This window comes from Xiphias gladius, chromosome 17, assembly GCF_016859285.1.
Source record: "Xiphias gladius isolate SHS-SW01 ecotype Sanya breed wild chromosome 17, ASM1685928v1, whole genome shotgun sequence".
Classification (NCBI taxonomy): Eukaryota; Metazoa; Chordata; class Actinopteri; order Istiophoriformes; family Xiphiidae; genus Xiphias; species Xiphias gladius.
The window spans coordinates 1-23,142 of NC_053416.1; the positions used below are offsets into that span (position 1 = coordinate 1).

Here is a 23,142-nt window from a genome sequence, read left to right on the forward strand (position 1 = left end):
ATCCAGGAGGGTTTTTGATATGTGACGACAGCTGCTGCACTGTTGTATTATTCTGGTAATTTCCCATTGTCGTATATCACGACCTTGCACCTCTTGAGTGGAGAAGAATGATTCACAGCATGTCGATGCTCTTTTTGAGTTTTCTTTATTTATAAAAATCAGGTATACATATTTTGCAGAGAGAGAATCATTGAGGTCAAATTAAAAAGCCTGCAAGGGTCCAGTCAAGTCCGATTCTCCAATTCTGATTCTCTAATTCTGATTCTCCAACAATATCAGGGTGTTGTCCCAAATATATAGGCTTATGCAAATTAACCTGCAGCTGTGGATTATAACCTTTTTTATAAAGATTACTATAAGTGGGAACAATGTCTACATCCTTAAGGGATATAACAATCTATTTAAACTGACCACCCACACAGATATAAGGTTTTTTCAAAATACAGTAAAGACACTGCACCAAAATATTCACAGCACCGTCAGTGCAGGAGCATGATTAAAACTTATATTTATTCTTTGTAATTACAATTTGAACCAGAAAGAAACAAACACCAAGGAGAGAGAGATAAATTGTGGACTGATTTGTTAGAAAAAAATCAATTTCAGTTTCAGTGAAGTAATATTCCATTTTGAAACCAAACGTTGCAATTACACATGTATAAAACAGTTTGATCATGAGTAAAACGTTGATCTTACATCCCCGCCAAAACAATTGAAGGTCAAATAAAAGATTGTAAATGTGTGATAAAAAGTGTTTGATTTCGTGATCTGAGTTCAGATCACAGAAAAAATCCTTCCTCTTCAACATCATAAGACAGTGATGTGTTCATCCTCCTCCTCTTTCTCCTGTCCCTCTGTTGTCTGCACAGAAAAAACTCACTTAAGTCACTAATATGTGGTTGTAAAAAAGAAATACAAAATGAAATAACTCACTTACAGTACATCGACAATAAAACTTGGCAGACTGCTGTAACTACAATTGTATTTCATTAAAATTTTTGCAGCAGATAAATAATAAGCACTCAACTAAATGATCCCTCCATGATACAGATATAGTTCTTATTTGTTCAACCTTTGCATCTGTCACACTCAGTCAGCCCAAAAGCCCTCAAAGCTGTAATAATACTGGAGTGTCAGCTGCACATGTGATGTAGACTACAACCAGGTCCATTCATCTCCAAAGAACTCTCAAAAAGCACAAAACTTAATTTATTGTCCCTGACAGTTTTCTTGCAGAGCAGACTCCACAGGTAATTGGTCTCCTCACCCCATTGGCTGTTCCTTAAATGAGGTAATTACACTGAACACTGTATGCCTCCAGTATACTGTTCAGAAGCAATGAGATTGGATGTTACAGGTCAATTGATAACTGAATAGATGGTTCATCAATAAGCTGATGATACATAAACTGTGTCCGAATGTAAGTCTCATATACAGTAGGTACCACAAACTGGTCTCAGTGTGTTGCTTTTCACTTAGTATTCAATAAAATCAACAAATCAACAATTTACTGCTTTATACTGACAGGAAAATCGATAAATGCAAATCAAACTGTGACTTTCATTCATTGATGTTCTTATTGTTGTAAGATACCTGTACATTTGAGCAGAACACAAAAGACAGATGTTTTGCATTCCAGGCTACCCCCAAAAGATGTAACCTCACTTTTGAACCAACAGACCTGAGGATGGAACTACCACACTAAAGTGTGAGTCTGAACAAATAACTTACAGCCAGTCAACAAACACATCCCCAGGATATTTCAAATGCCCTCCTCTGCTCCAATAATACTGTAATGTCAGTACTTCATTACTTTTCTTATTATTTGAATGTGTACATTTGTATTCTCACTTAGATCTGAGATTTAATGGTATTTATAGCTATATTCTGCAAGTCGTATGTCTAATAAACTCACATATTAATATTTCCATATCCATTAGAGATAAACATGTGATATTTGGTCTCATTGTAATCACCGGTGGAATCAGGATGCCAGATTTTTATTCATTGTATTTATTAGTAACAACATATGGTTATTTAGAAACTTGTCTTAAAAATATTAACAATTAAGCGTGTGACATCTGGCCTCTTTATGCGCTGAGGGAATGTAAGCATGACACCACCCCTGGGAGGGCAGCCGTCCAGGGATTGGTCAAGCATCTGTCTGAATCTCTATCCCAAACTTTCCTTATAAAAACCCTCACTGGAATGCAACTTCGAATTTCCTTTGTTACCAGTGCTATAGGTGTCCCATTCTATCTCTGCCTAGCACCGCTAATCTCAAATTCAACAGAATCTTCACCTCCACACCTGCATCACCACCTTCTCTCCCACTCTGGGAACATCCACACTGAATCAGCTGTTCTGCAATTCAGAAATTACAATTGGCTTCTCTATCCAAATGTAACTCTAAATTTACCACTGTTTTACCAGCTACTTCCAATGATGGTCATACTTTGGTTTGCTCACCTGTTAGCGTACTTTCCCTGCAAAACTGCGGTTCTACGGTGATGTAGTCATTTGTAGCATTACTGTTTGTCTAGTTAGCATGTTGTTGTGTTATTGTTGTGTCGTTCTGCGTTAGTGTGTGTGTGTAATAAATGATGTATGTATAAAGTCGTTCCCTTGGCTTTCTGTAACTTACTTTCAGTTACTTCACGATTCTTTGTTGCTTGTTCTACCCAAGTTCAGGTTAATTCTTTGCCAAAGTTAAATTGTTTGTTATATACACTCTCGACTGAGCACCAAGAGAAACAGCTTTATTAGTGTTGTTATACTAACTCTGAGATTATATCGGTAGACGAATAATTAAAGTGGTTCCACATGGTAATTCTGATTATCGCCGTATTTCCTAAATCAAGCTAATTGTCCCTAAATTGTGTGTTCTCGTATAAACAGGTATTTAACCCTTCACTATGTATTGTAATAAATTAATAATGATCCAGATATGACTTTGAAGAAGCTGTATGTTTGTTATACACCTGTGTCACAGGTGTGACACAGGTGTATAACAGGTTTACAGGAGTGTAAGTTATTTACCAGAAACAGTAGTGTGTGGTGGATGATGAACTCTCTGGTGAGTCTGAGCAGATCCTGGTTCAGAGTCTGAAAGAGAGATGGGACCAGAACCAGAGCCAGATTCTGAGCTGACATCTTGTTCACCTTAGAAAACACCTGGACCCTGAAAGGCAGGTAATTAAGCTTGATTAAATCCAACAAATATCAGCTCAGTTTCTACAGTCCTGAATTTTTTTTTGCTCACATGAACAACAGTGTTTAACAACAGCTCACTGACATCTAGTGGACAAAGACTCATACTACAAGCAGAGCATTGTTTAACTGTGTGAAGTTATGTCCTCATAACTTCAAAATGCTGTAGGAGGCTCAAGACCTGGTTATAGGTTTCAGGTTAGACTCAGGTTTAGGTTAGGGTTAGGCATTCAGTGGTGATGGTTACAGTTAGGGTAAGGGGCTAGGGAACGCGTAATGTCATTAAAGCGGCCCCACAAATATTCTAAAACAAGGATGTGCGCATTACTGTGTCTTAGTGTGTGTGTGCGTTACATGTAGAAGTGTCCAAACAGAGCACTCAGTGTAGCTCGGTTGTTGTCAGGAAGTTGCTGTAGTAGCCGTCGGTATGCTTTAAACCTGGAGCGTTCATCTGAAATCACTGAGAGAGAAAGTACTGTTAGACTGAGCACTATTGTAGTATTACTACTATTACTACTGCTGCTACTGCCTCTGCTGTTAGTACTACTACACTTAAACAAACACTCTACTGTGCAACTAATGTGATTTATTATAAATCCTAATGCCCTGCAACAGTACTACATACTGTAGTACTACATTCATTTGTATTACAGATACTGACCTGCGGCCTGCAGCCAAGGCTCTGTGTTGGGTATTAAACTCTGCTTCCGGCGGACATACTGTTTGAGGGCAGAGCCAGCATCTAATACACCCTGCTCATCACTCTCCAGGGGAGCAGAGCTTGGTGATGTCATGAGAGCCTCCACCAATTGGTTCACTTTGGCAGCGAGGCCACAACGGCGGTACACGCCCTCCACCTTCAAACCTGAGAGAGACAGATGTCATTTATTCAGATCAAGGCTGGATTACTAGCCAAGGAGCTGTCCCTGGACCCCAGAGCCCCAGGGCCCCCAAATTTCCTGGTTCACTGGACCTTAATACGTTTTTGGGATACTTATTAACAAGCGCAAAATCTATTTTGATAATCAATTAATCATTTAAGTGATTTGAAGCTAAACCGCCATCATTCTGTTTTCAGTTTCTCCAGTGTGTCAGATTTTCTGCTTTCTATCACAATAACTTAATCTCTTTGGGATTTGGACAAAAGACATTTGAAGACATCATTTTAGACTCAGAGAAACTAACATTTTTTATGTTTTTTGCACCAAATGAGTAATCAAGAAAATACTGTCTAGATTAATCATTAGTTGCAGCCTTACAACAGTTTACTGACTGAAAACATAAGATTGTCTCTGTTTTTCTTGGTGTATACAGATTATATTATGTATGTATATGTGTATATATATATATATATATATATATGTACATATATATATATACTATGTTCTGACCGTGGGCTGTGATGTGGGAGATGCAGCGTTCGATGCCAGGTGGTACCAAACCTCTTGATCCCAAATCCATCACCGGGTACACTGACTGACGAGCTGAGCTCTGATTGGCTGCAGGATGGAAGCTTGGAGCTAAGCTCTGATTGGTCAAAGCTCTCTGCAGGTGGTTGAACCAGGAATGACAACTGCGCTGCTCCTTGAAACGCAAAGACACACTCCTGAAGAGAGAAACAGCAAGATTTTACCTTTAATGTCTTACATACCTGTGGTGAGCTCAGCCAATGAGAAGCAAGGAAACATAAAATCCTTAAAATGTAAATCAAGTACTTTTATCTCTGTCTTCAGTTGATATGTTAAAAGTACCACTGATTTCATGAGCTGGTTGATTTGTAATTTCTCATTCTTTAAATCTGAATGTTGTGTCTGTGTCTGTGTCGGTGTGTGTGTGTTTGTGTGTGTGTGTGTGTTGCACACCTGTCTCCGGTTACCATAGTGATGATGTTTTCAGATGGCACCATTTCTGAATGACAAATCAGTGAACATTTAGATGCTTAATTCAAATTGATGATCACATTTTAAATAGAACCAATTCCAGTCATTAATTTAGTCTTAAAACAAATGGAAGCAGACTCGATCCATCACCATTATCTTTCCTAAAAAAATAAAAATAAGCCTGAAGAATATGCCATTTAACTCCTGCTGAAATCAGCTTTTGTTTGTTAGAATTATTATTTGAATGTACGTTTACAAGAATACACATTTTTAAAAAGTATAAATCTTTGTTCTGAATAATTTCACAGTGAAGAGTGAAGCTAATGTTTGCTTCAGATTTCAATTTTGACAGATTTCCTCGGAAAAAACAAACAAACAAACAAACAAACAAAGAACTGATTAATTAGAAGAAGCAGACCAGTTTGAATCAATTTTGACTCCAAAATGTTCCTGCAGGTGGAGCTCAGGAGAAATTCATAAAACTTAAGGTGTTAGGAGGCACTCCATGTACAAGGTGTGAATAATAAAAAGACTGTTACCGTAGTGAATGATCGTGCTAAGTTCCATACTCAGAGCCTGTTGTGAGTATCTGTGGACGGGGTGAACACTAACCCCATCCTCCCACAGTAACAACCAGGCATCAGATTGACTTGAGGCTCTGCCCACTTCTACCACACATACTTTACTGACTGCAGAAGCCTGGCCCACCTCTGCATAAGACACGCCTCCTGGAAGAATCACCTGGAAGCAAGAACTCAGGGTTTATTAAAAACTAGAACTCAGCTTAACCTCAACCTGATTCTGAACCCTAAATCCAGGGCTAAACCCTGAAACAGATATCTGAAGAAATGAAGACTTAATTCCTCAGTGTTCAAAATTGAAACCAGTCCTCACACACACTAAGAGAGTCAGGTTTACCTTCAGTATATGAACCAGGTGAGTAAGCAGACTGTCCTTATCATCAGCAGCACAGATCAGCTGATCACTCAATGTCACCATCTCAAACTGATGAGCCGGTCTGAACAAACAGGAACACAAGAAGAGGAAGAGATAAATGAACTACAAGTAGAAACATTAGTAGTGTTGGTAGAATTAAGAAGAAATCCACTGAGCACAGACACAAAGAAAAACTCTACATGCTCTCAATGATACTATCACACCTTTTACACTGTTACTTATCTTAGACAAATAAAGCATCAATGAAAACACATCATAATCTTTTCAAACAAGAGCTGAAAAATGAAAAACCTGAAAGTAATGGGGAAAAAAAAAAGTTACTGAAATGCAATTTAGAGTGTTGATAATTTCTTAGTAGTTCGTTGTTTGTTAATGTTGTTTTACTATATCAAATCCTTTACATTTTCTCTCCTCCACATGTTGAACCTGCTTGTAACAAGCTGCAGTGACAGACAGGCATCCACCAGAGGGTGCTGTTGTCTTCAATATCAGTCCACAAGGGCTGCGGTCAAATAGTCCTCTTTGCTTAAGAAGGTTCCTCACTGAGTGAAATGACCCAGAAGTATCCAAGTGGCAGCCATGATGACAGCTGGTTGAATTCTCTTAATGCTAAGGAAAGGATCTTCAGTGCTTCCTATCTTATTTCCTTTAGCATAGGATACAAGGTATCAGTAGTAGTATTAATAGTAGTAGCACCAATCATTTTAGCATCAGTAGTGTTAGTGTTATTAGTATCAGTAGTATTTACCCATCTTTGAGGAAGACAGAGCGAACTTCTCGCAGGTCGAGGACATCACACGCTGCTGAATCATTTTCTAATGAAAAGAGAAAACGATCTTCCTCCAATTTACCATGAAGCTCCTCCTCTTCTTCACCTGAATACACACACATTATTTTAATTTTTTATGACAATCTGACCTGTAGTTTTTGAGATGTTTGTCTGTGGACAAAAGTGCTGGACAGACTGATGTCATTATTTTTAGGACCCATCTTTGGAGGCCGAAAGGTACAAAACACTAACATTTCAGAAAATTAATAAATTGTGTTAAATAGTTAAAACGTGTCAGAACCACTGTTTTCTTTTCCAAAGTGTGCGTTGTGTTTTCAGAAAGGTGTGTGTGGTTTACATTTAAGAGCCACCATTAAATTACTTTTTTTGTGGTAATTACTTTTTTTGTGGTAAACTATTTATGTTCAGTGCTCCCATTATAAATCCATCCTGGTAATTCAGCCCGTTTTCTTACCGGAGGGGGCAGAGTCAGGTCTCCTATTGGCTGACTGAGGCTGATGAGTTGGGCACTCTGAATAAAAGAGAAAAAAAGAGACCTCTGTAAAGAATCACATCCTGTTGAGTTAAATTTAATGTAGGGTTTACTATGTTAGCTGTGTGTCTTACCTTTGTGTCTGTGTAACATGTGTAACGTGTGTATGTTACCTGCATGTGTATGTGTATGTGTGCGTTACCTGTATACTCGTTGAGTCGGAGCAGCTCAGTCTGCAGAGCCTGACCTGCCCTCTCAGCCAGAAGGATGGGGGAGGGACTCTGAGGGTCTACCTGACACACCTGTACACAGATAACATCACTCAGATACAGAATTAAAATTAATCACAGAGAACTGCTGCTGCTCTGCTCACTGCTCTTTTTCACAGCAGACATTTTGAGTTTGACGATGACTCTTCCACCCCAGGGTCCCCGTAAAACACTACAATGTGACAGTAAGCTAACACCAACAATGCCAGGACCCTGATTCTGACCCACACATCATTAAATTTTACTATTTACACTTTTTTAAACCTGTGAATGTCTGTTACATGAGCAGCTCCAACTGTAGCACAGAGGCCACACAGACAGGTGGAGCCGCTCAGGAGACCAGCCCTGAGGCTGGACAGACAGGAATCAGTGAAGGAAGGACTGTCTGGTGGGTAGTGGCGAAGGCAGGACCGCTCTGGTGGGTAGTAGCGAAGGCAGGGTCCCTGTAGAAGTTGAGCAGGAGGCTGATGGCAAAGGTGGGATCTCTCTGGAGGCAGAGCAGGAGAGCAGTGCCGTGTCCTCACTGGAGATCGAGCGGGAGGGCTATGGCAACAGTGGGTCCCCTCCGGAGGCAGAGAAGTATTCTGGGGTCCAGAGTTAGTAGCCAGTGACAAGGGACATGTACAGGCCAACAGGGGAAGCAGAGAAACAGGCACACTGGAGGCGGACAACTGGAGCTCCAGGTAGTCAACCTAATGATCAGGCGGGTCGTGGCCGGCTGAGATGATGGCCAACTAATGGTCTAGGAAGTCTGGCTGTTTGTAAGCAGGGACTGTCAACTGGAGATTGGGAGCAGGTGTCGGCTGGACTGCCGACCAGGAATCCGGATCGGGCCTCGGACCGCCAACCGGGTACCAGGACCAGACTTGATGTCAGCCAATTCAGGAACAGCCTCGGGAACTGATGGGACATTAGCCAGGATGGCCAACTCAGGGACAGGCTTGATGTCGGCCGGGAAGGCCGACTCAGGAACAGATGAAATGTCAGCTGGGACCACCAACTCAGGACCAGGTGAGTCATTAGCTGGGACCCATGACTCAAGAGCAGTGTTTTCATAATACCAAAATTGATGTGATACCTGCTAAATATGTTAATACTGAAACAATACCAGAAAGCCTGTTCTTATAAATTGTAATCCTTAAATCTAATTTGAATAAATAGAAAACTAGAAAAACCACTCAGTAGAGTTCCAAAGAGGTGTATTGAGTAATTTGTGTTCAGTCTACTTTAGTTTTCCAGCACTTTGAAATTACAGACATGCAGTGTAGATGTTTTTTAATGAGATAAAATTTCATCAACAGTTTGCCTTCTTCAGTGTTTAAAAGGGAAAAGCAGAGCATCATATTTATAACTTCCAGGGTGACTAGATAGATGAAATTATCTGTATGAAATAGATAAAGGATTAAAAACACTCCATACAAATTACTTTGCATGTCCTGTTCTGAAATAATTAAATTTTGCTGAGGTAAACTACTAATCCAGTAAAAGTTACATATGTAGAAATATATCGAAATGGCCACAAAATAATTATTCAGTTGTTTATTTACTTCATACAGACAATTTCATATATGCGTGTGTGCACTTGTGTGTGTGAGAGATTAATCATTAGTGAATTTAGTCAGATTAGAATCATAAATATCTTTACAGCAAATTGTAAAACCATCAGCTCCAACCTTTGCTCCTGAGCAGATCAGAGACATCGTTTCTTCTATGCTGTCACTACAGACCACCTCACGTAGCCTCTGAAACACACATATCCCATGCATTCACATCATCATAGACCTGTACAGATGTTGTTGTTAATGTCTCAAAATTTAAGACAAATAAATATGACCTTATATTTTGTCTGGTATGTATACAGACTATCTGTGAAACTGTTCTGATATATGGTTTCAGATTAAACTACTTGTTTTATTTTGACACATCAGGTGCCTCCTCAGAGCATTTTTGATCAAAATCCGCTTTTCACATATTGGCAGTTACTATGAGCTAACATAGCAAAAATAATTGTTTTGTTCATATGCTGAATATAGAGATATTTACATGGATATAAATGTATTTATATGTTTGAATAGGCTGTGCAAAATATATCCATATATTCAGCATTACAAATAAGTATTAGGTGTGTTATTTTAATATTTTAATACCTTATGTGTTATGAACATATGGCTTTACATTATTTAGCCAAGGTCTGTAATATAGGATTTGAAAATACAGTGTGTAGTTTACAGGAATGATGAATATTATAATAATTTTCAGTTGGTTTTGTGAAATATTATTATACTATTACTCAAGATGTGTTTTCTGTTACACAGAGGAAAATAAAAAATAACTTCTTAATTTAAATCTAATTTATGAAGGCATAATAATGTAGTTTGAAATGCATGAACATACAGGAAAATATCTGATTAATATTAGAAGAAATATATATATATATATATATATATATATCTCAGCAGTTTACTCACATTAAAATCGGACTAATGGCCATGTATAGTATGTAAATTACATATTTACTGAATGTCACTCACCATAACCAAAACATATAAGTAACATACGTGTACGAACTGCGTATACCACATGCATTTCAAAATATAGTAAAAATAGCAGTTATGATGTATGACCGATGTATCAACACAAGTATTTTATATCATAAATGCTAATAAATAATGTCTCAGAATACAATGAAATTAAAGCATAGAACAAATAAATGATAAAGATTAAAAAACAAATGAATCACGGAATCCTAAATCCTAAATTTGGTATAAATTTTATATATATATATATATATATATATATATATATATATATACACACACACACACATACATATATATATATATATATACACACACACACACATACATATATATATACATATACATATATATATATATATATATAAAACCTGCACTACTGGTTAAAAGTTTTAGTATGCCCCTGTTTTTCCAGTTTTATTTAAATTTCAGCAGTTCAAGTCCAGTGAAAAACCTTAAACATTATGAAGGTCAGCGGTAAACTACCTAAGGTAAAACAAAAAAAAAAACAAAAAAAGGTTTAGGTGAAAAATCACGTAAATTTCACAGAAAACATGCCTTTTTCGGGGTTAAGAAATTGGTTCACTTACAGCTATGGAAGAAAATGAAGCCTTGAAAGTTAATGCAATCAATTCCTACAGTTGCCCCTTTTGTTGATTACTTACAAACCCTCTCTCTGTACACAGCAGTGTTGGAACAAACTGTTACTACAGCCTCTGATGCATTATTCGGACAATACTGTACTGCAGGAAGGAATGGTGTGTAAGTAGATGGTGGCTTCACATGATGGAAGACCAGCACTGTCTCCAGATTTAAACCTCATGGAGCTGGTTTTGGATGAACTAGACATTAAGTGTAAAGGCAAAGCAATATGCAAGTGCAGTACATTTGTGGGAACTTCGGCAACAGAGTTGGGACAAACTTTATGAACAATATTTGATTTCCATTTTAGAGAGAATATCACAAGTGTGCTCAGCTGCTCAATGAGTCAAAAATTTATACCAAATTTAGGATTTAGGATTCCGTGATTCATTTGTTTTTTAATCTTTATCATTTATTTGTTCTATGCTTTAATTTCATTGTATTCTGAGACATTATTTATTAGCATTTATGATATAAAATACTTGTGTTGATACATCGGTCATACATCATAACTGCTATTTTTACTATATTTTGAAATGCATGTGGTATACGCAGTTCGTACACGTATGTTACTTATATGTTTTGGTTATGGTGAGTGACATTCAGTAAATATGTAATTTACATACTATACATGGCCATTAGTCCGATTTTAATGTGAGTAAACTGCTGTCTGTACATTATTACAGTAACCGCGGTAACATGTCAAAGTCTGATCGTCTGTGGATTAACAGTATAGTATAACTAAATATAACTGAGTCAGACCTGGATCATCAGAGAGGGAGAGGACGTCAGAGAGTGGGCTCGTCTGTAGCGCCCTTTGCTGTATTTATCCTGGATGAACTTTGACCTTTCCTCATTAGATGACTCAGGAAGCAGCTGCTCTGCCGCTGGCACTGCTGCAGCCCACACCTGATTTGCCAGCCAGTTACCGTAGGTAACAAACAGCTAGAAGACGATTAAAGGGTTAAATGTCCCGAGAGAGATTGTAAACACCCCCCTCCCTATATGAGTGGTTCAGTCCCCCCTTACCTGTATGAGTGGCTCAGTCCAGACCTTGCTGTCCATCTTAAGACTGCGTACCTTCGACAGGTTGCTGCCAAGAGCTCGATGCTGACCTGAGAGAAGACTGTTAGTATTCTGCATTTAAACCAGTAGATCTGTTAGCAATGTCAGCCTTCCACACTTAGATTTCATTCTTTATATTTGTGGGGAAAAAAAAAAAAAATCAAATTTAGTTGTCCAACCCTTACTGGCTACCTGTCCACAGGTGGTTTACATGACCATTCATTTTAAAAAATCTAATTAATTTCACTTTCACTTTCAATAAGTTCCTCAAGGATCAATTTTAAGGCCCTTGTGTTTCAGTTTAACTTTTCAATGCTGTGACAAAATGTAACACCCACCTCTTTTGACCAACTCTTTTTATGCTGCATTCAGGCGCTACCCAGCATTTTAGATTTCCAGTTTAGCAGCAGGTATGTTTCCCCTGATTAGCATACAATACATTTAATCTCAGCGGTAAACTTGGTCCAGTTCCTTGATTGCTTTAATTTACAGTAGTAAGTAATGTTTGTGGTAGTGCAGTAAAAGTGGACTTGCAATAACCCAAACAACTTGTAATGATAGTACAGTTCCGTGTTTCAGTATTGAGTTAAAAATTTAAATTACAATAAAATAAAATTGTGTTCTTATGAAAAAATAAAGATGTTTTAGTGATTTTGATATAATGTTTATGCCTGAAGCTAAAATGGCCTTCTGCTCTAACAAGTTTGTACAGTACTTTTTATATTGTTTATTTTTATAGAGACAATGCATATCAAACAACATTACTGTATATTAACCCTAACATGACCAACTCTGATGTCATACAACTGTCTGGACTTGTAAATAAGAGTAAACATGAGAATCTCTCCATCTCTACATCCTTAACACATGATACAAACTCAGCATTAGCCACCCTGAGTCCTTCATTAGCTTGTACCTGCACAGGCCTGACAGATGACCAGTAGTAGGTTGACTGAGGCCCAGTCAGGATTTGCCGAGCCGCAGTCACCACACACCTTGTTGGTGGGGTTTTCCCAGAGACGCATTGTCACCTGGCTGCAGGACAGAGCGCTGCGGATAGATGAGGAAAGACTGTCCATCCAGATGGACAGATCCTTTGCTGAATCTACAGATAGGCTGGAGGTGAGGGGGTGGGATTACAGAGAATCAAAGAGGCAAGAGTTAAAAAAAAAAAAAAAAAAAAAAAAAAAAAAAAAAATCAAAAGAAAAAAAATGTTTCAATAATATTTCTTTACTAAAGGACTACAACAGTCAGTAAGACAGAGCAATGTTAAAACTGACATGTAGGCAGACAGACAGGTATGTACTTAAAGTTCTTGTATGGAGTGATGAGGGTAAACGAGTGTTTTCCTGTAGATTTGACAGTGGCCACGTTCAGGGGGACAGAGAAGGAGGCGATACCCAGCTGATAGCCCTCTCTGTTGGGGTAAATCCAGAGGTTGTGACCCCAGATGGCAGCGTAGGCACGGCTCCGTGGGTCCTTGATGGTGATTTGTCCGTGCAGTTCAGCAGGGGTGGGGCTTGGCTGGCCTCGGGAAGCCAGCAGAGATGTGACCCAACCATCCTGAACCTCTGAGAGACAAAAAACACAAGATAGAGAACATTAGTACTGCAATATCTGTCACTTCCACAGTTTCTACAGTGACAGATATTGCAGTACTACAGGGATGTGACATAAACTCCCCTTTATTTTAGTCATGTGGAGCTAAAAGCAGTGTTGAACATTGTCAGTATACTGCTATTTCTGTCTGCTCAGACCACCTAATAGATATTTTAATACACTGATGGCTGAGAAGCACTCAGACCTCTCAAAATCATAAAAATAAACCTCACTTACACCAGTAGTAAAAAGTATATAGTTCTTTCAGTTGATCACCATAATGATTTTCATCTCCATCACACCAGGATATAATGGTAATTGACCTTCCTTTTCTACAAACTTCTGAGTTGCTCCCGACAAATCCCAGATTTATACAATGAGTTCATTTGTGTCATTAGTTAGTGTCTGCCTTTGTTATTTTGAACAAAACTCCAAAGCCTGTTTCCTCTGGATAATCAAAATACATTTTCTGATTGAATTTTCAGATCTTACAAAGTTTCCACTTAGACTGGAACCACTATTCACTGAGTCACATGAAGTGGGAAGATAGCTCTTGAATACAGAGCAGCCCATACATCTAAGTCCAGTAACAGGCGATTCCTTATCTTGTTTTTCATGTAGAGTAAGGATAAGAAAGCCAGCTCAGAGATATTTTGTCAGGAACTGTGATACCACACTGATTCCACATTCAGACAATGATGGGCATCGATGTCCCAGAAGCAGACAAAACCTGTCCGTAAAGCCGTAAGCTCAATAGCTTTCAGTGTACTGTCTAATGTTAGTTCTTTTGGTCAGCACAGGTTCAGTCATCTCAGACTGTGCTGAGATATTGCAGTATTTTTCTGATTTATATTTACTTTAACAACTCAAAAGACAAAAACCAAGTTAGAACACAGGTAAGCACTTAAGCAGACAAAACCAAAATGGATGAGGCAAAGGTGAGGTCCAAAAACTAGCAAGGGGAAAAGCTACCAGCCAAAAGCTACACAAGGAAAAAGGGCTGGGAAAACAGTTAGTGAAACCAAAATAAATCAGGAAATACTATGAACAATGGAATAAATGAAAACATGACCTAGGAGGCAGGGCGGGACATGACATTTGCAGTGCATTGCTCTGGCACTGTTGTATAGCCAGAAGACTCAAAAGCGGAAAAAACATGATGCGTTACTCACACCTGAGCAACCCTGAGGTTTCGAGTCATTAGCTTCGGCATAACTGCGTATTTGACTGGGTTGTGAAAGTGACAATGAATGTAAAATATAATGTAAAGGCAGTTTTTATTTTTAATTTGGTGAAAAGTTAGTAAAAACACACAAAATAAAAAATGTAATTTAAAAAATATTGTGGCACAATGGGTTCATCCTCGTGGCACCCAGTCTAGGAACCAGAGCAGCAGAATGCCTTAGGGGAAGCAGACCACACTAGAGTGCATTAGAGAGCAGTGTTCTTACCATCACTATGAGCCATGAAGTCATAATGTTTCTTCCTGAAGTAAATAGAGAATCTTCTTTTGTCTTGTTTCTTCACATTGGTGATACTGGAGACATGAAACAACACCTCACTGAATCGGTCCTGGTAATCAAAATAAAACGCAGCCATTACCTACTGACAGGCAGACAGTACAAAGAGAGTATACAGAGAGAGACAGGTAGAGAGACATTGACTTACTGTGCGTTTTTTCCAAAGAGACATCAGCTGTCCGTCCAATGTCGCCCATAAAACATTATGTCTGTTAGAGAGAAAACACGTCATCTGTCTCTCTGTGTTTCAATCTGCCCATCCTCCATCCATTTTATTTCTACCTTATTAAAATGTGGCCTGAATAAGATGTCTGTTGTGACTGCCGGGTGTTGTCCTGATTTGGTGTTTCTTAGGGATCAATCTTGGATATCCTGTTATTTTTCATTTAAATTACCACGATTCCTCTGGGTCACATCATTCATAGATACACTGTTTATACTGTTCTGCCGCCTGGGGGTCTGGGGCAGCCGTTTCCATTATTTCTGTTATTTATGACACAATCTACAGAAACGTATCTTGAAAATGATGATGATAGTGATTGATGCTGTTACCTGAAGCCCTTCCAGACATCCAGCCAGCTGGATCGGACCACGGCGCTCTGTGGAGCTGAACTCCCGCTGCCCCTCTTCTTCCTCGACACTCGAATAGTGGCGACTCTGCAGGACAAACACTCTTTAACTCACAAATATGTATTACATAATCTACAAATTAAAAATAAGATTTACATATTTGTACAATAATTTGTGCGTAATTTTGGGTACTCATAAATGCGTGCTTCAATCCACGCACAAATACCAAGTAATTTGATCACTTGTAAAGCAGTTTTACAAATGCACACATCACAACCAGAATAAGTATTAAGACAGTGTGTACAGATTTTAACTTCAACTTCACAGATCTAGTAAATTTTGCTTGCAAAAAGCTTCCTGTGTATACAAATGTCTAAAAATATTTGTGACATTTTATCTACAGCTTGTTAAATGTGTGTGCACAGATTGCCTGATACGCACGGATCAGATTACAATTTTGTATGGAGTTTTGAGAGTCTTTTCATGGTCTCCCGCTCAACACAGATCCACATATGCATGCTGTGTTTAAGTGCTGGTGTAATCTGTAATCTAGAAAATGGGCTCAATAGAGCACAGACATCCACTAAGGCAAATGTCAAACAACATACACCAGATTTCAGAGGAAAAAAATTCAAATCTGGATGATCTGGATCTGCTCCAAAATTAATCAGTTCTTCCCTGGCCCATGCCCCATCCCTCCACCAAGTGCGGTGCAAATTGGTTCAGTGGTTTTTGCGTAATCCTGCTGACAAACAAACAAACAGACATGGGTGATCACATAACCTCTTTGGTAGTAAATACAAAAGAATGTCACAGATATTTTCAGCCCTTTTGTATACACAGGAAGCTTTTTGAACCCAAAAATGATCAGATCTGTGAAGTTGAAGTTAAAAATCTGTGTGTAAAATATTTATAAAATTTATTCAGGCTGTGATGTGTGAATTTGCAACATTTTTTTTACATGTGTTTAAATTGCTTGGTATTTGTATGTGGACTGGAACATGCATTTATTAGTAGCCAAAATTATGCACAAATTGTTGTACACATTTGTAAATTTTATTTTTCATTTTTTCATGTATTACACATTTGTGAGCATATTGACTCCAAACTTCTGAGAGCAAGAGGAAGCAGTATGAACACTTTCTAACTGAAACAGCAGAGTACTTGCTGACAACCCGAATGACTGTGAGATACAGTTACAATAAAACCAAATCTAACATCCTACACTGCCTCTGTTAGTTTTCATGTATACATATTTATAAATGTTTATATAAATGTGATATGTCTCTATCTGCAGAGTCCAAAGCTTCACAGAGCAGCTCTGTTGTTAAACTGCCCAATAAAAACATGATGCTTCACTTTACCTTCAAACTAAATATTAGATTTACACTTTGACACCAAAGCTTATCATCCAAAAGGGATTAAATCAAATATCAAAACTCTATAGAGACATTAGAGCCAGCAGTAAATTACCTAAGGGCTGGCCATCATGGAGGCATTCTCCCCAGGATGATGACCATGGTCGCTGACTGAAAGCTCTCACCCAACCAGTAGCTCCTCACATCTCCCAAAATATCAGATAATTGTTTGTAATAAATAAACCACAAATAAAAAATCTAACTGCTTCATATCTCACCTGAAAGAAATATGAAAACTAGATCAGGTGATACAATAACAGTTGTGTCCTCCACCCCTGCTGCTGGTTGGTGATACCAGTTTATATTTGAATAACACAAGTCAGCTACCCAAGCGTCCTGGGTAAAACAGACAGAACAGGAACACTTCTGGATATTTGATTTGGACTTGCCTAGATGTGGACTGAATTGGTGCAGTCCACAAGAACACAAGAGCAGACCTTGTGTGTTTGTGTGTTTCTGTGTTTTTGTACCTCGGGATCTTCTGCTTCACAGGTTTTCCTGGCTTTTCTGAATGGCCAGGAGGACAAGGAGGGGGCGGGGCTGGTCTAGTGGGCATGATACGACCTGGAGGACTGGTTGGAATACTGCAACACCAACACACTGTTAGCAGCAGCAGAGGAATTGTAATCGTTGTAGTAGTTATTGTAGTACCGTATACATACTTGTTAGTATTTGTAGTCGAGACGAAAGCAGGATCTCCTTCCATTGGTCCATCAGCTCCAGAGGGGGCAGGGCTAACTCCTGTATTTTCCTCCTCATTGGATGACTCAGAGTCAGCTTCCTCAGCTTCCCAACAAGCCAACACTGTGACATAAGGGTTTTCGCCTCCGATGGTGTGAGGAGACGGAGTTAAAACTGGAACCAGAACCAACAGGATTCAGACTAAGGAGGATGAAGACCAACAGGACCCAGACTAAAAATAGGGGTAAGTTTATACCTTCATCTGTGGGCTTTGCAGCTCCCTCTACTAGAGATAATGTGACTCCGGCAGTCTGGTCTAAAGTTGACATCACCAGCTGTGACAGCGCCCCGACATCTGGACACACATGATACAGAGACACAGTGAACATGTCGAATAGCCAATCAGGAGGGAGTATGTCTGTTTTGACGTACAGGACCAATGAGTGTTTGGCGGGGGGTCACTCTGAAACGTTTGTGTGGCTGTTTCTTTTCTACTTGTGTGTACAACTTGTATGTTTAAATTTTGTCTCTATTTAAAACCTGGGTCCTGCAGGAGTTGGATCAACCAATCGTTGTGCTTGACACGCAGGTCCACATGATGTATTGTTTGGGAGATTTTGGAGGTGCACAGCGGCTCATCTGTAAACCTCTGCAGTCCATATTTAACCATGGGAGAAGCATAATTCCAGCTTTAGGGAGTCCTGAAGCAGTTGCCTGCTTTGTCTGGTTGGTAACCCAAAAAGACATGATTAAAATAAAGCACTTTAGATTCTTGATGATATTTAGCTCATTTGGACAAAAATGTCTGTCAGATGAATGTAATGTGATGTAATGTATCGTGATATAACATATTGTGTTGTAATGTGATGAATTGTGATTTAATATGATGTAATGTAATGTGACGTTATGTAATATGATGTTATGCCATAAAATGTAATGTGATGTCATGTAATTTCATGTCATGGCATGTCATCCAGCCTTCTTAGAAAGACTGGATTACCAGGAAAGTTCTTCAGAAGGAGCCATCCGTACAAGAGGCCAAATGTCCTCAAGAACCTAAAGAAAATCCAGTTGCCTGTGACTAAGCACCTCTAGACAACATTTGCAATATTTAAATGTAAACAAGACTTGGATTACTAACCGGGTTAAGCAGACAACTGACCTGGGACTCCAGACCTCCAGGGGCCAAAAAATTCCCTGTTTCATGATTCTCAGAAGAAGGCCTTTGAATGAGAGGTGAGTTCCCTTTGAGTGGATAGTACATAAAACTGGTTCAGCCTCTAACCAGTCTGACCAGGACCGGGTTATAGTTTTTATGGTAACTGAGGTCAGACTAATTAAAACCTTTATGAAGATCCTGGTCTCAGTTCAGATTGACTAATGGACTAATCATCTGATTGATTCATTTATTGATGTACCGGTGTGAGGGTCTCCGGAAACTCCGATCCTTGGCAGCAGGGGGGGGGGGGGTTTACCAGCAGAGGGGGGCGGGGCTGACGAGTTGTTGCTAATAGCAGGGTAAGCCACACCGCTAACAATCCCTCCTAAACTGGGTATGTTAGCTAATGAGCTAACGATGCTGTCGAAGTTAGAAGCATCTGTGTTAGCAGCAGGTACAGGTGTGGTGGAGGAGGTGGGGTTTAATGTAGCAGCAGCTGGGTTAGCCACAGCGCTAGCAAAGCCTGCTAAGCTAGGCACGTGGGTGGTGATGCTGTTAGCCAGGCTGTCTATGGAGTGGGGGGCAGGGGGGGCGGAGGGGGCGGAGCCTCCGATGGCGGCAGCAACTACAGCCAATGATGGAATGTTGGTAGCAATGATGTCAGCAACACCAGCCAGAGTCGGGATGATGACACCACGATCCGAACCAGCGGAAGGAGGAAGATGACCATTTTCATCTGAGGAAGAGGAGGAAACAGTGACATCATCATTAGAAATCAGCCGATAGGCTGAGACACCTGTCAATCAAACAGACATCTGTGTCCACCTGCAGTTCCTCTGACGTTCACCAATGGCTCCAACTGCTCTCTACTAATACAGACTTTTCACAATAAGAGCCCTATTATGACCACAGAGGGGAGGCTTTCAGAATAAAAGTTCCATAAGGAGATATGAAGGATTAAATAATTATGATTTGATGTGTGTTAACAGGAGTTTTATGTCAATTACAAACAGTCACGACAGACTGGTTTTGTACTAACTGTTGTTTACATGAAAATACAACACAAGAATACAGACACATGATGCTGACTGTGATGGATTCTCTTTTTAAAATCAAGGTTAAAATGAAAGAAATATAAAAACAGATGGATAATTAAAAATTCAGCAGGGATGTGACATTTATATTTAACATGTATGTTTAACATGACAAACCAGCTGCTTGCAGGGGAATAATGGAACTAACTACTCATGGTCATTAGGAAACCTGGAATTAATAGTTTGTTGCTATCTGTAATTTTAAAATGTGTTATATGTGTCATAAGGAAATTATAAATCATTAGACAGGCTGGTTTGGGGCTTAAAAACTATTAGAGGTTCTCCAAAATAATAACTGTGCTGCCGTTGATGCTGATGAGGGAGGCTGCATGTGAACTTTCATTCATGTTTTTCCAAAAACTTTGAGAAGCGGAGCCCTGAGAATTTCTGCTAAAGGTTATTTGACCAATCATTTGTTGTAGCTCAGACAGTCGTTTTTAGTGTTATTATTATTATTGTTTTATTATTTATGATAAACAGCAGAGCAGAGAGTCAGGATTAGGCTGCTGATGCATATATCTGGATTCAGTCATCTGTAGGTGTTAAAGTTGTTGTATAAAGAGGGGAGGGGGCACACTGAGGCTTCATATGTACTGGGGGTCATTATTCTCTGGTACACTGCTGAATGTAACATGTTAACTCTAACAGTACAATCAGAAACATGTGATGTGATCTTTACAGTCTGTACATTTCCTGAAATTATATGATCTGTCAAACTGGTTTCAGACAATCAGCAGGCTGCTGTTTCACAAACATCAACAGCAGGTGAGTTTTTAATCCACCGGAACAAACCGGTTTGACTGTTCACACTGAGACAACGCTGCAAGACGTCAACATTGAGTCAGGCTAAAAAGAAAATGAGAAACAAAAAACTAAAGCTGTCCCACATTCAGACATCAGTCAGCTGCAAGTGTCCCATATTAGAGCCATCATTTAAAATCTGGATTCACAGCATTTAGCTTTACTTAAGAGTGAATCATAGGGAGGCTAAGATGGAAAATATGTGTAAATATTGGAGCTGAATAATGAAAATAAACTGTGGTATAAACAAACTTCAGTCAGTCATGAGAATAAAAAATATGATTTTAAAAAAGCTGTTATTAAATACATGACCTGTTCAGGAGAAAGAGTTTCTTCATTGTTTATGATTTATTCTATTTATAAACGCTGGTATTGCACTAACACTGCACCAATACTAACACTGCACTAACACCAATAACTAACACTAACACAATAGTAATGCTAACACTGCACTAACACTAACACAAGTAAAAACACTAACGCAGCAGCTCCCACACAAACATCCTACTATCCTACAAACAAATGGAGAAATCTCTGTCTGTCTGTATTTTGATTTTCTCGACAACAACTCAAGGAAGTGCACTGTCGAAGTTTTTTGGAAGTTCTTTCTCTGCGTGTGTGTGTGTGTGTGTGTGTGTATACCTGTGCTCAGGTTAACATCATTAGAAAAAGCTGGATTTTCATCAGTCAAATCTCTGAAACACAGAACAAAATATTCTCACTGATGATGCTATAAGATTTTATACGTAAATTTGTTTTCAGATTTACATGCAATAATCAGCTTTTAGTGTATGTGTGTGTCTGTATGTGTGTGTGTGTGCGTGCACAGATCTAAAGGATTGCTGCATATATTTTAACATTTGTTATTTGAATAGTTTGTAGATTTCAAGGTTTGTTCTGTAGATTTAAAGGTTTTTTCCCATAGATTTAATGGAGAACTGACCCATCCAAAGAGGAGGCGTAGCTCAGACTGTCTCTCATGTAACGAGCTCGAGGCTTCGGGACAGGAGGAGGAGGAGGAGGAGGAGTCATCTGGAGGACAGGAGGGGACATTTAGTGAATCAATTACCTGTCAGGAAGCATCATCATCTCCTAGCAACTAAATATCCTTAACACACATGAGTGGCGGTCTGGAGACCAAAGGGAAAAAGTGAAACCAGGGATAAAGAATGAAAACACTGCTGATAAAATGTCCTGCGGTCTATTCTGCATATTAACTCAAAGGTTTAATTGATTAGTGTTTTCATTAATTTCTTTAGCATCACCTCTCAGGCAAGACGACGTGTTACTTTAAATAGCCAATCACCGATGTTGGCTGCATTGATATCAAAACTGGTACACAGGGATGATGACTCAAGTGCACAACCCTGGAGACAGTTCAGAAGCATAATCAAAAAGCCTTTACTCAGGAAAAAATGGTTTGATACTTGGGAAGGCAATCAGTCAGGCAAACAATGCAAAAAGGACTAAGCAGAGGTGAGGTCAAAAACACAAGCAGAGATCCAGAATATCAGGCATATTAAAACACTAGGAAAATGCTGGAACACTTGACACTAGGACTGAAGGCAAACTGATATAGGGAACTGGGAGCAAACAGACTAAATACACAAGAGAACAGGGATAATTGGACACAGGTGAAACAAATAAGGGCAGGGCAGGCAATCAAAGAAGTGGGAAACACATGAGGGCAGGAAGTGGAAATGAGAGTTGAGGTGAGTAACACAAAATAAAACAGGAAGTAAAGCAATAAAATGTGAAACAAAGAAAACATGACTTAATACAGTGGAATAGACTTGAGAAGTGAATCAGCTCATCTGACCAATCATATCGCTTGACAGCAGAAGAAACTGTACTACTCTGGTCTACCTGTGATGAACCTGAGCCTCAGGTCAATACAATACAATCAAACAAAATATGTGGTCCTTTAAACAAACTGAATAATATTGGAAATGAATGAAAATAGTCTGAAACTATAACTTGATGATTTTATAATTCACCCAAACATAAGCAGACAGAAGATTTAACTTCACAGACAGATCCAGTGTTTCAGTTTTAGATCAAACGACAGGTTGAAGGTTTCAGGCAGAAAAACAAGAAGACAAGTGAAGAATCAAACGGACCAACACAGACAACACAATCTGACTGTTCAACATAGAAACTTAATGAGTGTTTGTCTTACTTTGTTGTCACTGTAATAACGAACACCTACGAAACCTGCTGCTTACCTGTCTGTCTGTATACCTGTCTGTGAGTTTACCTGTCCGTAAGTTTACCTGTCCGTAAGTTTACCTGTCTGTGAGGACTGCTCTCTGTTGAGTCTCTGTCTGTTTCACATGTTGAACTTCCTGCTTCAGATATACCTGCACTCATAAACACGTCACTCTTAAATCTACTCTTGTGTGTGTGTGTGTATGTGTGTGTGTGTGTGTGTGTGTGTGTGCGTGTCTCAGTGTGTTTGCTGTTGTTTTTCTATCTTT

At 39.1% G+C, this 23,142-nt stretch overlaps 1 protein-coding gene across 7 annotated transcripts; it reads right to left on the reverse strand.

The window, feature by feature from the left end:
- Window positions 1-149: 149 nt before the first annotated feature.
- On the reverse strand, window positions 150-23,011 carry LOC120803170 (arf-GAP with Rho-GAP domain, ANK repeat and PH domain-containing protein 1). Of its 7 annotated transcripts, none has more exons than XM_040151546.1 (27): window positions 22,955-23,011; window positions 21,931-22,032; window positions 21,609-21,697; window positions 21,308-21,360; window positions 19,030-19,506; window positions 17,868-17,966; window positions 17,593-17,785; window positions 17,401-17,514; window positions 15,495-15,599; window positions 15,091-15,151; window positions 14,874-14,994; window positions 13,130-13,394; window positions 12,739-12,938; window positions 11,787-11,872; window positions 11,520-11,702; window positions 9,252-9,320; window positions 7,512-7,611; window positions 7,292-7,348; window positions 6,796-6,922; window positions 6,009-6,108; window positions 5,630-5,831; window positions 5,073-5,118; window positions 4,602-4,816; window positions 3,872-4,075; window positions 3,565-3,670; window positions 3,040-3,181; window positions 150-861 (listed from the first exon to the last, which is right to left on the reverse strand). In XM_040151546.1, the coding sequence occupies exons 3-27, from the start codon at window positions 21,695-21,697 to the stop codon at window positions 808-810; spliced, it is 3,468 nt and encodes a 1,155-aa protein (XP_040007480.1). In that variant the 5' UTR covers window positions 21,931-22,032; window positions 22,955-23,011; the 3' UTR covers window positions 150-807. The 7 variants fall into 7 exon arrangements, with proteins under 7 accessions (XP_040007480.1, XP_040007481.1, XP_040007483.1 ...); XM_040151547.1 differs by lacking the exon at window positions 22,955-23,011 and adding an exon at window positions 22,891-22,943; XM_040151549.1 differs by lacking the exon at window positions 21,931-22,032 and having other exon boundaries at window positions 4,653-4,816.
- Window positions 23,012-23,142: the final 131 nt, after the last annotated feature.